The 12,540-nt window shown below is 60.5% G+C and overlaps 1 protein-coding gene across 1 annotated transcript; it reads right to left on the bottom strand.

The window, feature by feature from the left end:
• Positions 1-295: 295 nt before the first annotated feature.
• FNDC10 (fibronectin type III domain containing 10) lies at positions 296-2,378 on the bottom strand. Its single transcript, XM_036089694.2, has one exon. It carries the CDS (start codon positions 2,350-2,352, stop codon positions 1,678-1,680), a length of 675 nt encoding a protein of 224 aa, XP_035945587.2. The 5' UTR covers positions 2,353-2,378; the 3' UTR covers positions 296-1,677.
• Positions 2,379-12,540: the final 10,162 nt, after the last annotated feature.

Genomic DNA, 12,540 nt, shown 5'->3' with positions numbered 1-12,540 from the left:
TAGCACTGCACGGGGAGGCCCAGGCCGGGGAGGGGACCCACCTGGAGCTGCCTAATTACCGCATGTCACAGCTCAACTGGGTCACCCAGGAGACTGAGCTATTTCTAACTGCAGCAAATGCCGTCCCCACAGCCCCTACCCAACGCAGCAGGCCCAGGAAAGATGCTTTCTCAAGGTCTGAGGGTGGACAGAATTGCCTGTCCCTCTGCCTGAAACAGGGAAAAAGGGGCCCACTTCGCCCCCCTCACCCTGTGCTCTTCCCTCCCCTCTCCCCAGTAAGCACACAAGACAGTGGTTTTGGTCTAAAATGATGGACATTTAGACATTGACGCCAGGCTCCTGCCTGAACAGCGCCGCGCTGGGGCAGGCCAAGCAAAGACAGAGAGGTAGGGAGTGGGCACTGTGGGGGCAGCAGCCAGGACCTGGGGTCGCTCTGGCCGCCGGGAGGTGGGGTGGGGAGGGGCTAGCCACAGAGACTCCACAAGTACCAGGTCCAGGATGGTCAGTCAGGGACCCACGGAGAGCCGAGTGCGCCTCACCCCTCCTGGTGATGCCAGGTGCCCGGCTCAGGAAGCAACCTTGGCCAGGGTGCTCAGGTCTTCCTGGGAAGGGACAAAGCCAGCCTTCAGTCCAGTGGGTAGCCGCATCACCAGCCAGATCCTGGGCTCCTGGCTGCCAACGCGAGTAAGGGGTGGGATGGTGCTGTCCGTCGTGCTGTGGTTGAGGCTTGGGATCCAGGCCACAGCGGCAAGGTGTGCTGGGCAACGCTGGCCTCGACCCTTCTGCTCTCTGGATACGACACTGTCGTCTGAGACGAGCCCTCTCCTCCCAGCCACTTGCCCGCACTCACCATGGAAAACCCTCATCAGAAGCAGCACCCACAAAAGAAAATGAGAGGCAGCCCCAGATAACTGCCAGCTTCCCCCAAGATCAGGGGACACTCGCCCCGGGACGCGACGATCGGAGGCTGGGTCCACCCGCCACGCCACATCATGGTTTGCAGCATGTCAGACGCCTAAGTAGGGAAACACCACCAGACGCTGCTTACCCACGCTTGAGGCTCCTGCAAAGCTTGAAGGGGGGTTTCCCAGGAGGCTCTGGCCGTAAGCACACACTCTGGCCCGGAAGCCAGCCAGTGCCAGGGCCACAGACCCCCGCGGACAGCACTGGACGGCTGGCTGGCTCTAGCAGTGGGCCCCAGACACTAAGGCACGACGCTAATCTAAGCCCACTGGGGTGAGGTGGGGAGAGGACAGGCTCCAAGGGGCCTCCTCGAGTCGGCAAAGCACACGGTGACCAAGCAATGACGACAGCCTGTTTTTTCCAACTTGGCACAGGCTGGAAGTGGAGGGTGATGACCCGGGGATGCCAGCGGCTCTTGCTAGAAGGGGCTGTATGTCCTGGCGGCCCCTGGAAAGGCCTCTGGAAAGCAGGGAGAGCCCCGGACGAGGCTGGCACCCCTGCGCAGGCCCAAGGGCCAGTCCCGAGCTGGAGTCTGGGAGGCGGACGCCGGGCTAGGAAGGTCGTGCAGTGACTCCAAGGCCCTGGCGGGCCGGGGCCCTACCGGTCTCCAGCAGGCCCGGCGCGGAGATCCTAAGGAGGGAGCAGGAGCAACGAGTGGGGAGCGGGCGCCCATCTCCGGCAGGCTCAGCCCCGGTGGGCCGGCCGCCTGGTGCTTCAGGGCTGCCTGCGCAGGCCCGGGCGCCCGAAAGCCGGGTGCATGAGGTTCTCGGTGATGTAGGCCACGAGCAGGCAGATGACCACCAGCATGACGCAGATGGAGCCGCCCACCGCCGTCATGGCCACCACGATCTCCCGCATGCCGGCGGGCTCGGCGGCGAACTCCACGCACTCGGCGGGCCCGGCGGGCTCCGGGGCGGCGGCGGCGGCGGCGGGCTCGGCGCGCAAGGGCAGCGGCAGCGGCTGCAGGCACAGGCGGTAGCGCACGCCGTCGTGCACGTCGGGCAGCAGGTAGTCGCGGCAGGAGGCGCCGAGCAGCACGCGCTCGCACGGGAAGCGCGTGTAGGCGCCGCGCCACGAGCAGTTGAGCGCGAAGGCGCGCACGCGGCGCGCCTCGGCCGGCGCCAGGCGCCACTGCACCAGCACGCTGCGGTTGCGCAGGACGCTGGCGCGCAGCGAGCGGCCGGCAGAGGCGTGCGCCGCGCAGCCGGGCGCCTGGCAGCGGAAGCCGCGCGCGGGGCTGCGGAAGCACAGGCGCCCGCCGCCCGCCTCGGGGCCCTCGGGCAGCACCTTGTAGGGGCACCAGGGCGCGTCGGCCGCCGGCTCCCAGCCCGGCGGCGTCGGGGCGGCGGCGCAGGCGGCCAGCAGCAGCAGCAGCGGCGGGGCGCGCATCCTGCGGCTGGGCGGCGCGGCGGGGCGCGGGCTCGCGGGCGCGGCGGAGGGTCACGCGGGCCGCGCCGCCGCAGCCGCCGCCGCTCCCCGCGCTCCCCGGCGCGCCGCGCCCTCCGCCGCCGCCGCCGCCGCCGCCCGCTCCGACCCGCCCCCGCGCCCCGTGCGCGCTCGGACCCGGCTTGGCGGAGGGGGCGGGGCCGCCCCGTGCCCCGCCCCCCTTAACCCTCGCCGGCCCGCGGGCCCGGGAGGGCGGATCGCGAAGGGGAGGGGGCGGCCAGCGCGTGGGGCCGGGCGGGGGGGCGGCACTGCAGGCCCCGCGCGCGCGGTCCACGCCGCCTGTCTCTTCTTTTGTCGCCGAGTGGGCGGATTCCCGCCCCTGCCTCGCCCCCGCCGGGCCTTTCCTGAGGCTTTCCGGGGGACCGAGGCCCCAGTCGTGGCCCCCGAGGGCAGTCCCTCGACTGCCCTTGGCCGTGGCTCCCGATAGGGAGGGGAGACAGCGGCCTGGAGCGCGCAGGACTCCGGGTCACTGTGTCCCGGGCCGCCCCCTCCCAGATCCGCGGTGGGGACCTAAAGTAAGGGTCGGTCGGCCCTGACGAGGAGAGGGCGAGGACGGAAACTTTCCTTCGCCGGTTTAGAGACGGACAGCGCCCACATGGGAGGGGCGCCGCAGAGAGGAGGATTCCTTTGGTGAAAACTTGAATCGCTCTTCTCGTCCAAGGGCATCCTCTGCTCCGGTCAGCCCTTCACTCCTCTCTTCCCTGCACAGATACCGCCCTGGGCTGGCCCTCCCGATATCCCGCGAAGGGGGTCAGGGCGGAACAAAAGGAACAGGCTCCCACAAGTTCACGTGGTGCAGCGACCGGGGAAGGAGGGACACACGCCCTCTCCTACTCTTGTCTTCAGGGCCTGCCCAAGACCGCCCCGTCCCTCAGTACCACCCCTGCCTAGAGCACCGGGCTCTCAGGACACCCCTCCAGGGCCAGGGGTCCGCCTGACCCGACTGGACCTGATGCAGAAACACCTCAGGTGCGGGGGGCTCGTCTCTGGCTGAGGGGGGCCACTCTGGGCCCTGGGCAGGGAGGTGAAGAGTGGTCCCCGGCAGCTGTCCTGGGGGCCCTGGGTTCCCTGTAGCTCCTCCCAGGTGCGGTTTTCACGGGGGGGCGGGGCGCGGGGTGGAAAGGACGGGGATTATGTAGCCTGCACAGATCGTTGAGTCCACACCCACGCCCAGCCTTACTAATTCCTGATCATCCCAAAAAATTCTGGGTCAGGTCAGCACCAGATCTCAAGGCCTCTACCAAAGCTGGAGGCTGAGGGTCAGAAGCCCTTTACCCAGGCCCAGCATGCCTCATTACGGCCTAGAGGACCCTGACCCCAACACCCTTCAGTGTTGGGACCCTTCAGCTAGCTGGGACCCTGAACAGAGGTCTCTGCAGGCCTCTGTACCTAGTGGGGAAGGGATGGGGGTAAAGATTTGGGGGGGGCACTCCCTGACCCTGGCTTCTACCCCACTCTCAGGCCCAGAGATCCCTGGGCTTAGACTCCTGCCCCAGCTTGGTGGGGGGACTCAAGAGCTTCCATAGGGAAGCAAAAAGTGATGGTGATCTAGGGACCCCCATGTCTCTACCCTGAGCTCCCTGGACCTCAGTTTCCAGTGGGAGCCTGAAGCAACTACATCCGCCCCAGGTGACAGGATGGGGGAGAGGGGAGGCCCCATAGTCTCCAGTGGCCCAAATTACTACTATGGCATCTCTGGACCGGAGGACCCCTGGGTGGCCAGTCTGGCAGCCCACTCCAGAGAGAAGAGCCAGGCAGAAACAGGAGGGCTGTTCAGGGTTTTGCAAAGCTGGCGAAGTAGAGATCCACTTAGATCCAGCCTGATGCCTCCCTGGGGAATCTGGTGCCCATACCCGGAGCCTGTTCTGAGGCTGGGGGCTCACCAGCGTGGAGCTTTTCCTGGTCAGGGCAACCCCTGGCCGGGTGGAAGGCCTTACCATGAGGCTGAGGGCTCTGCTGTCCGTACCCCCCCAACCCGTTGTGGGCATTTGCTCTGTCCAGGGCATCTTGCCTACTGGGGGCACAGAGCAGGTGACAGTGGGGAGAGAGCTGTGCCCAGGTGTCCCTGTGCCGGTTCTGTGGGGCTGCAGCAGGACTGGGGAGAAGAAAGCCTTTCTTCCCACGTGAGGGTTCTGGGCTAATGAAGCAAAGGAACTGTTCTCAGAGACCATGAGGGACTCCCCCACCCTTTACCCCACATCAGCCTCCATACCTGTCCCGACAGCTGTCCCTGCCAACGGCCAGTAGGGATACCTTCTGTAGTCCTACTGAGGCCTGGTCCCAGCGCTTGGCTCTTTGAGGGCCTGGAACCCGCATGCCACCAGCCACAGCCCGAAGGGAACGTGGGAGGATTGGCACCCTTTCATCTGGGGTCACAGAGACAGTACTTCTCTGATCCTGGATCCAAGTCCTGAGAGCCTCCAGCGAGAGCCCCTTCAGCAGCCCCCTGCCCAGAAATATAAGGGCTAGTGGGGATTACAGGAGCATCTGAGCCTGTTGTAATCTCTGCTCTGTTAAGGGGAGGGGAGGAGGAGGTTGAGGGTCAGCACCCGCCTTCCCCAGGGAGCCGAATGTCGCGCTGGTGGCCTCCCTCCCACCAGAAAGGGCATGTGGGCAGGACTGCAAAGATGAGGGCCCCCTGCACACCGCTCAGCATGGACTGCCTCCCCCGTGCAGAGAATGTGTGGTGCACTGTTCCAAGTTCACGCGCGCACCAGCAGCTTTTCCTTCATCCACCTCCTTCAGGACCCCAGAGGCGAGGTGGAGGTGGGCTGGAAGAGGTGGCCCCCCACTTCTGCCTGGAGCCACCTTCCTGGGCAGTCCCACTGGAAACCAGAGGCGGGACCCTGGGTTGTGCCGCACGGCTGGTGGCTGAGTGCTGGGGTTCCGCCAGGCTGACGTAAGAGAGGGAAGGCCCAGCCTGCCCGCCAAAGCTGACCCCAGGGTCCTCCTGCAGCATCATGGCCAGGGTGGTGCCCACTTGCCCCGCAACCATTCCAACTTCCAGTAGCAGTGACCCCCGTTTCTGGGAACCTCCTTTCTCCGTCCTCAGTCCATGGGGGTTTGGGTGGGGCTCACCCGCCCTTGCCCAGGGGTCGGCGGGGCCCACAGGTCTTGGCCAGTGAGACCATTTGGTTCCTTGGCCTTGAGCCTTTGCTGAAGCTCACAGGGAAGAGGATTTCCCTGCTGGAGGGGTGGACTGCTTGCTGTTGCCTAAAGATGTTGTGTGGGAAGAACTGGTCTGAGAATGAAGCCAACCCCTGAGAGGGGCAAGGAACCCGGCCAGAGTGTTTGCTCCAAACGTCTGGATCCAGCCTCGCCTGAAGCAAAGAATCCCCTGAACTTCAAAGTCACCAGAGCCAGGAAAACTTCTTTTGTGTAAACGTTGAAACAGCCACTTTCCAACTGTGGAAAGTCAGAGTCCCACTGGACACATGACCTACAGGCCCTAAGTAGGCACCACCAACCTTACCCACTTCTCCCACTCCTGCACCCTGACCCCTTCTCTTTCCTAGAACCCCCAGGTCACTCTCTCAGCCTGATGGGCCCTCCCTGCAGATCTAAGCATCTTCCCCCAGCCCCACCCCCACACCGTGGCTGGGCTGGGGGGGGGGGTCAGCTTGTCCCTCTCCTTCTGCCCCCCCCATGTGTGCTCACTCCCTCAGTCTATCTCTCTGCCTCTCACTTGTTCTCTCTCAAATAAAATCTTTAAAAAAATCCATTCACTTTTTCACTTACAGTTTTTTTTTTTAAATGACACTTCATACCATGAATATAAATAGAAGGTGTCAGAAAAATAAATAGCAGACAGTCATCTTGTCTGGCTTGGATGCACCAGACTGACCTTAAAAAGGGTGTCCCCAGGGGGTGCCTGGGTGGCCCAGTTGGTTAAGCATCGACTCTTGGTTTTGGCTCAGGATCCTGATCTCAGGGTGGTGGAATCAAGTCCCACTTCAGGCTCCCCACTCAGTGCAGAGTCTGCTTGAGACTCTTTCTTCCTCTCCCTCGGTCCCTCCCTGTGCTCGCTCTCTCTCTCTCTCTCAAATAAATACAAAATTTTTTTTAAGATTTTATTTATTTATTTGACAGAGACATTGAGAGAGGGAACATAAGCAGGGGGAGCGGGAGAGCGAGAAGCAGGCTTCCCGCTGAGCAGGGAGCCCCATGTGGGGCTTAATCCCAGGACCCTAGGACCACAACCCAAGCCAAAGGCAGATGCTTAACTGACTGAACCACCCATGCACCCCTAAATAAATCTTTAAAAAGGGGTGTCCCCACCCCCATCTCTGCACCCCCAATGCTGCCCATCCCTTTGCTGCATGCAGCCTGAGAGCCTCCCAGTTCTGTCCCAGAGCCTGCTGGGCCATGGCCACCCATAGGATCTCTTTACTTGCCACTCCTACCTGGGGAGGGAGCCTCCAGATGAACCCACCCAGGTCACATCCTGGCTGCCCAGGGTTGGTGTCTGTCTGAGCTCCTGCGCAGAGTGGGGGCCCAGCCCTCATGGTCCCCTGCCCAAACTCCAGGGCCTGTCAGAAATGCTTCTGCCCATCGGGACAGCCAGACCAGCCTGAAGTGACAACTTCCAGGGACCGACCCCGCCCCCCCGGGGGGTGGGGCTTGCAGACAAGGCCTTCACCCTGGCCAGGGCCTGGAGAGAGCCACGGGCCTCCCTGAGGCCAGCATTGGGCCTGCTGGGACGGGGAGCACGGAGACATGGGGACCTGGGCTGGCTGCTCTTCAGGCTCTGTGAGGGCAGCGGCTGCCCATGTCCACGGCTCCCACAGCCCTCTGGGCCTCCCCGGCACAGCAGTTTTGGTGTGTGGCACACACCATCCTCGGGACTCTGAGGACCACCGTCCCACTCCCTTTTTCCAGCGGCAGGGACATCTTTCTTTTCTGGAGAAGCATGGCCCTGAGAGCTAACCTCTAGTCAAAGCCCAAGCACCAGGGCGGGACAGTGACCTTGGCGAGGCGAGGGGTGGGCCCTGCATCCCTGGGGAGGGCCCTGGACCCGAGTCAGGGCAGAGGGGCCTTTGGTGGGAGCCATACTCCATTCTGACTTGGGCTCCCAGAACTCGGCAAAGCCTTCACCTCAAGGGGACAGCAAGTCCCAGTTCCTCTCTGTGAGGTGGCCTCCCTCCACAAGAGTGGGACAGTGGCCCAGTTACCCTGCACGTGCCTCGGCCACCACTGGAGACCACGCTGTGGCCTGGGCATCTGTGTAGCCTGAGCTAGGGGAGGGGATGGTCTCCACGGCTCCCCCAATGTCCTGTCCCCGGCAGGCATCCACAGGGGGCATCAACATGTGTGACAGGTGAACTTGGGAGAGGTGCCCCACAGACCTCAGGCTCAGGGCATGGTGGCCTCTAGTGGCCAACAGGGGCGGGGGGGGGGGGTGCAGAGAGAACACTTTCTGAGCGGCTGCTCACGTCCCTGGATGCCAGGGCCCCAGGGCCAGTCCTCAGTGCCAGGGCCACCTCCGGGCCTGAGGCACGACTGTTTACAGCGACAACAGTGCCCTGGCGCCTGATGATGCTCTGAGGTTGTGCGTGCGAGCCTCTGCCCCCCTCACCCATCACCTTTGCTTCTGCATGGGAGGAAGCTGGTGCAGAGGGTGACCGCTCTTGCCGCCGTCCCTGATGGGTGAGGGCACACCAGCACCCCAGCCTGGACGTAGCTGCTTCTGTGCTCCTCGTGGACGGAGATGTGCTGGGCGTTTGCAAGCAGCTCTCCAGGGCCATATGTGCAGCAGGCTGGCATCCGCTGTCCTCACCACCACCTAGTCCTGTTTTGTCACTTGTAGGGCAATTCCCCACTTCCAGGGTCCCTGTGGTCTGCCCAGCCCTGAACTCTGGGGTTTGGGCAGCTGCTTCGGGTTCCCAGCGACTTCATGAGACATGGGCAGGTGGGAGCATAGCACTTCGTGGAGCTTTAGGGGAGGAGTGCATGCCTGAGGCTCCCAGGACATGCAGGAGTGTGAGCCTCGCCTGTGACCCCAACCCCTTACTCCCGAGTGCAGGCAGCCAAGAACCAGCAGTGTGAGGGGGCAGCAACTGGGTCCAAAGGGCCACCTGACCACCAGCTGGGCAAGCAGGCAGGTGCCCCCCAGTGCAGAAGGGAAACTGAGGCTCAGAGCGTCCGTGAGGCTGGAACGAGGAGCCAAGTCCCACCCAGGACCACGTGAAGGGAGTCAGGAGGTGCAGGGACCTACGAGGCTCCCCGGCAATTCCTTCCTGTGGCTCTCTACCTTCCAGCCCGCCTCCCAGCACAGATTAGGACAGGCCTTGGCAAGATGGCTGCTTTTGCCTCAAATGCCTGAAATTGAGCAAAAAGAGTGTGGTGAGCAGAGTATGATCTGTGTGTGTTGTTTCCAAGGATCAGGAAGGAGGCACATGCAGAGGTTACCCGGGTTCCATTTGGTTCATTTCTGCTCTTTTTTTTCTCCTTCACACAGGACTTTGTTTAAGTCCAAGTGTAGCCGACGCACAATGTTACGTTAGGTCCAGGGGTACAATGTAACAATCTGACACGTCTGTAGCTATCCTGTGCCCCCACAAGTGTCGCTACCATCTGTCACAGTTGTTTCTGCTCTTACCCTTACGGAGCCAGTGGTGGCCCAGGACATCAGGAGGACAGGACAAGGGCTCAGGGCTCAGCGGCTCGGCTGGCCCTGACCAGCCCGGCCCCTCGCTGTCCCATCTTAGGCCACTCTACTGACTTAAGTCTACTTAGCTTCTCTAGGAAATTGTCCGTTTTCTTTTCAAACGTTTTGGCATAAAAATGTCTACAGTGTTTTCGTTCCCGCTGCGTATGTAATTATACGCTCTTTTCCACTCCTAAATGTGGCAGAAAACCATTGCGTGCCCTGTTCTTGCCAAGAAAGTTCTACTCTGCCCTTTGGTGCCCTTTGGTAAGTTTGAGCTCTGCAGGCCAGTCTTTCTGGAGGTTTGCTGGGGGAGTTCCTGCCTCCGGCCTCACTTCATTCCCAGCTGCTGGAGGAGAGGGGTCTCGGGGGACGAGCGGGGGAGACCTCACCGGCCCTGCTCTCTCCGGGTACTGGGAACGTTGGGTGTCTCTCCTCCCGCGTCGTGTAGAGACGGGAGAAGCCTCTCCTGTTTTCCTTCTGATGCTATAAATCTGCTCTTGATCATGCTCTCCGCACAAAGGCACGTTCTCCAGCACCTGGACTTCTAAGAGTGTGACCTGTCACCCCCAAATCCAACATTCTGGTTGGACCTATCTTGAGTGACGTCATGCCGTGATACCACTATCTACATTGACGTGTCTTTTCTGAAGGGCATCTGAGCCATTTCCCTGTGAAGCCAGAAGAAAGCTCTGGAACCTCCCTCTTCCCCCTTTCTGCAAAAAGTTATGCTGAATCTCATAATTTTGTTGGTTTCGCTACTTGAAAAGAGTCGGAAGTCTCTTTTTTTCTCCAATGCGTCCTCCTGGCATACCCCCCCCTCCCCCGGGACACGTCTAGGTCGGCGGGCACAGGCAGACCGCCCTTGTTGCAGCCGCAGCTCCCCTGCAAAGCGGCAGTCTTCCCAGCCCGGCGTGGCCACGCAAGCCCCGCGTGTTGGAGGCTAAACAAGCAGGATCACTCGCTTGTCACCGTCGTGCACGCAAGCGGGCCCTGCTGGCCGGGAGATGGGAGAGAAGGCAGAATCCCTCCGCGATGCTGAGCCCGCCCGCCGCGTCTCGGCCCCCCTGCCTGGCCCACTGCGGACAGCGGCCCCCCGTGGGAGCCGATGCTCCCCGGCCTCTGCCGGCTCCTCCTCCTCTCGGTGTCGGCCCACCTCCTCCGGCCCCGCTTGTGCGGCTCTCCGGGGTCACCGGGGTTCCCGGTTCCCTCCGTGCAACTCTCAGCTCAGCCCGGCGTTTCAAATGACGCTTTCTATATTCTACACAGATTTTCCACCGTTTCATTGAGGTCGTTCAAGTGATTGAATCCACCTTGTTGCTGAAAATGGGACTCTTCTTTCTCAGTCGTTAGTTCATTTCATCATTTGATTTTTTTTTTTCCAGAGGCAAGACCTGGCTCACCAATACGACGTCATAAAAATACATTTGGGGGGCGCCTGGGTGGCTCAGTCCTTAAGCATCTGCCTGCGGCTCAGGTCATGATCCCAGGTCCTGGGATCGAGTCCCGCGTCGGGCTCCCCCTGCTCGTCGGGGAGCCTGCTTCTCCCTCTCCCTCTGCCTGCCACCTCCCCTGCTTGTGCGCTCTCTGTCAAATAAATAAAATCTTAAAATAAAAAAAACAAAAACCAAAAAACCCTGTCCTACGGCCCAGACAGCGACGGTGGTCAGCAAATGTGTGTTTCCTTCCAGAGGCGGCTGGCGTATCTGCAGATAGGGGTGCGCAGGCCCCCTCTCCCCCGTGCTTACAGCCGTAGCATACTAAATGCTCTCCCCTCTTGCCTTTGTTCCTTGATGATATGCCTTCGGGTGCCCGTGGCAGCTCTGTGGCAGCACCCTGTGGCTGGCAAGCTTTGCTTTCCGCCTTTCGCTACTGTACACACCGCTGCGCACACTGCTCGGGAACAGACGCGGGGCGCACCTGCGCGCGGGAGCCCTGCCACCTGTGAACGAACGGCTTCGGGGGTCCCGAGCGCGCGCTTCACGTCGCCTCCGGGAGGGGGCGCAGCGCTGGGCTGCGGGCCCGGCCGCATCGCCACCTGCTGGCCGCGCGGGGCACTGCAAGGGGCCGGCCCCCGGGGCGCCGCAGCTGCCAGGGTCAGGGGCCGGGGCGCGCACGGGCCTCTCCCCTTCAGGAAGTGTCTTGGAGGGGTTCTTGCCTTTAAAAAACTACACGAACTTTCACTTTAAGAAAAAAAAAAAACACTTTTTTTTCCCTGTCCTTTTTGTGTCCTTGGCCCGTTTCCTTTCCCTTACCAATAATTTGTGTTGCCCCAGCGTTTTTTTGTTTTTTTTTTAAGATTTTATTTATTTATTTGACAGAGAGAGACACAGCGAGAGAGGGAACACAAGCAGGGGGAGCGGGAGAGGGAGAAGCAGGCTTCCCGCCGAGCAGGGAGCCCGATGCGGGGCTCGATCCCAGGACCCCGGGACCATGACCTGAGCCGAAGGCAGACGCCCAACGACCGAGCCCCCAGGCGCCCCGCCCCAGAGTTTTATCTGTACTCTAAGTTGCAAATAGCTCTCGGGTTTGCGGTCTTTTGGGTTTGCTCCTAACGGTTCTGCCAGGCAAAAATGCTTTATTTTCACATGGAAAAATGTAACACCCTTTCTCTATCACTTGTGGATTTGGGGTCACGTTTAGAAAAGCCTTCCAAGTGGATGTTAAAAAAGGATTCTCTGGGGCGCTTGGCTAGCTCCGTTGGTGGAGTGTGGGGCTCGGTCTCGGGGTCCTGAGTTGAAGCCCCACCTTGGGTGTAGAGATTACTTAAAAATAAAATCTTCAGGGGAAAAAAAAATCATGGTTTCCCCCATGCTGTCATAATTTTATTTATTTATTCCAGGTCTGATTTTGATAGACTTGGGGTTTGTTCTGGTACAAAGCCCAAGCTCCAGGGGCGCCTGGGTGGCTCAGTCGGTTGAGCGTCTGCCTTCGGCTCAGGTCATGATCCCAGGGTCCTGGGGTCGGGCTCCCTGCTCGGCGGGGAGCCTGCTTCTCTCTCTCTCCCTCTGCCGCTCTGCCTACTTGTGCTCTCTCTGTCAAATAAGTAAATAAAATCTTAAAAAAAAAAAAAAAAAAAAAAAAAAAAGCCCAAGCTCCAGAATCAGCTTCATTGATTAAGTGGTCCTCCTTTGCCCTGGGGGTTTATGATGGGGCGGCCCACCCCCAACCCTACAGGAACTCCATGCAGTGTTTCTGGCTTCTGCTCTGTTGCGCACTGTTTTAATTATTTGGATCTGAATATGCTTTACCATCTGGTAGGGCTCATGCCCCTTCATTTTGTTTGTTGAAAATGTTCTGGGTATTCTTGCTTTTTAATATATGGCCTTTAACTATCTTTTTTTTTTTTTTTTTAACTTAAATTCAAGTTAGTTAACATATAGTGTAGTATAGGTTTCAGGAGTAGAATTTAGTGATTCATCACTTATATACAACACCCAGTGTTCATCCCAACAAGTACATCACCCAGTTACCCCATCCCCCCG

This window comes from Halichoerus grypus, chromosome 5, assembly GCF_964656455.1.
Source record: "Halichoerus grypus chromosome 5, mHalGry1.hap1.1, whole genome shotgun sequence".
Lineage (NCBI taxonomy): Eukaryota > Metazoa > Chordata > Mammalia > Carnivora > Phocidae > Halichoerus > Halichoerus grypus.
Note: the sequence above shows the minus strand (reverse complement) of the source record. Positions and strands in the feature narration are given on the sequence as shown.

Bases quoted from the DNA above. Each gene is read 5' to 3' on its own strand.
- FNDC10 (XM_036089694.2), bottom strand. From the start codon at position 2,352: ATGCGCGCCCCGCCGCTGCTGCTGCTGCTGGCCGCCTGCGCCGCCGCC.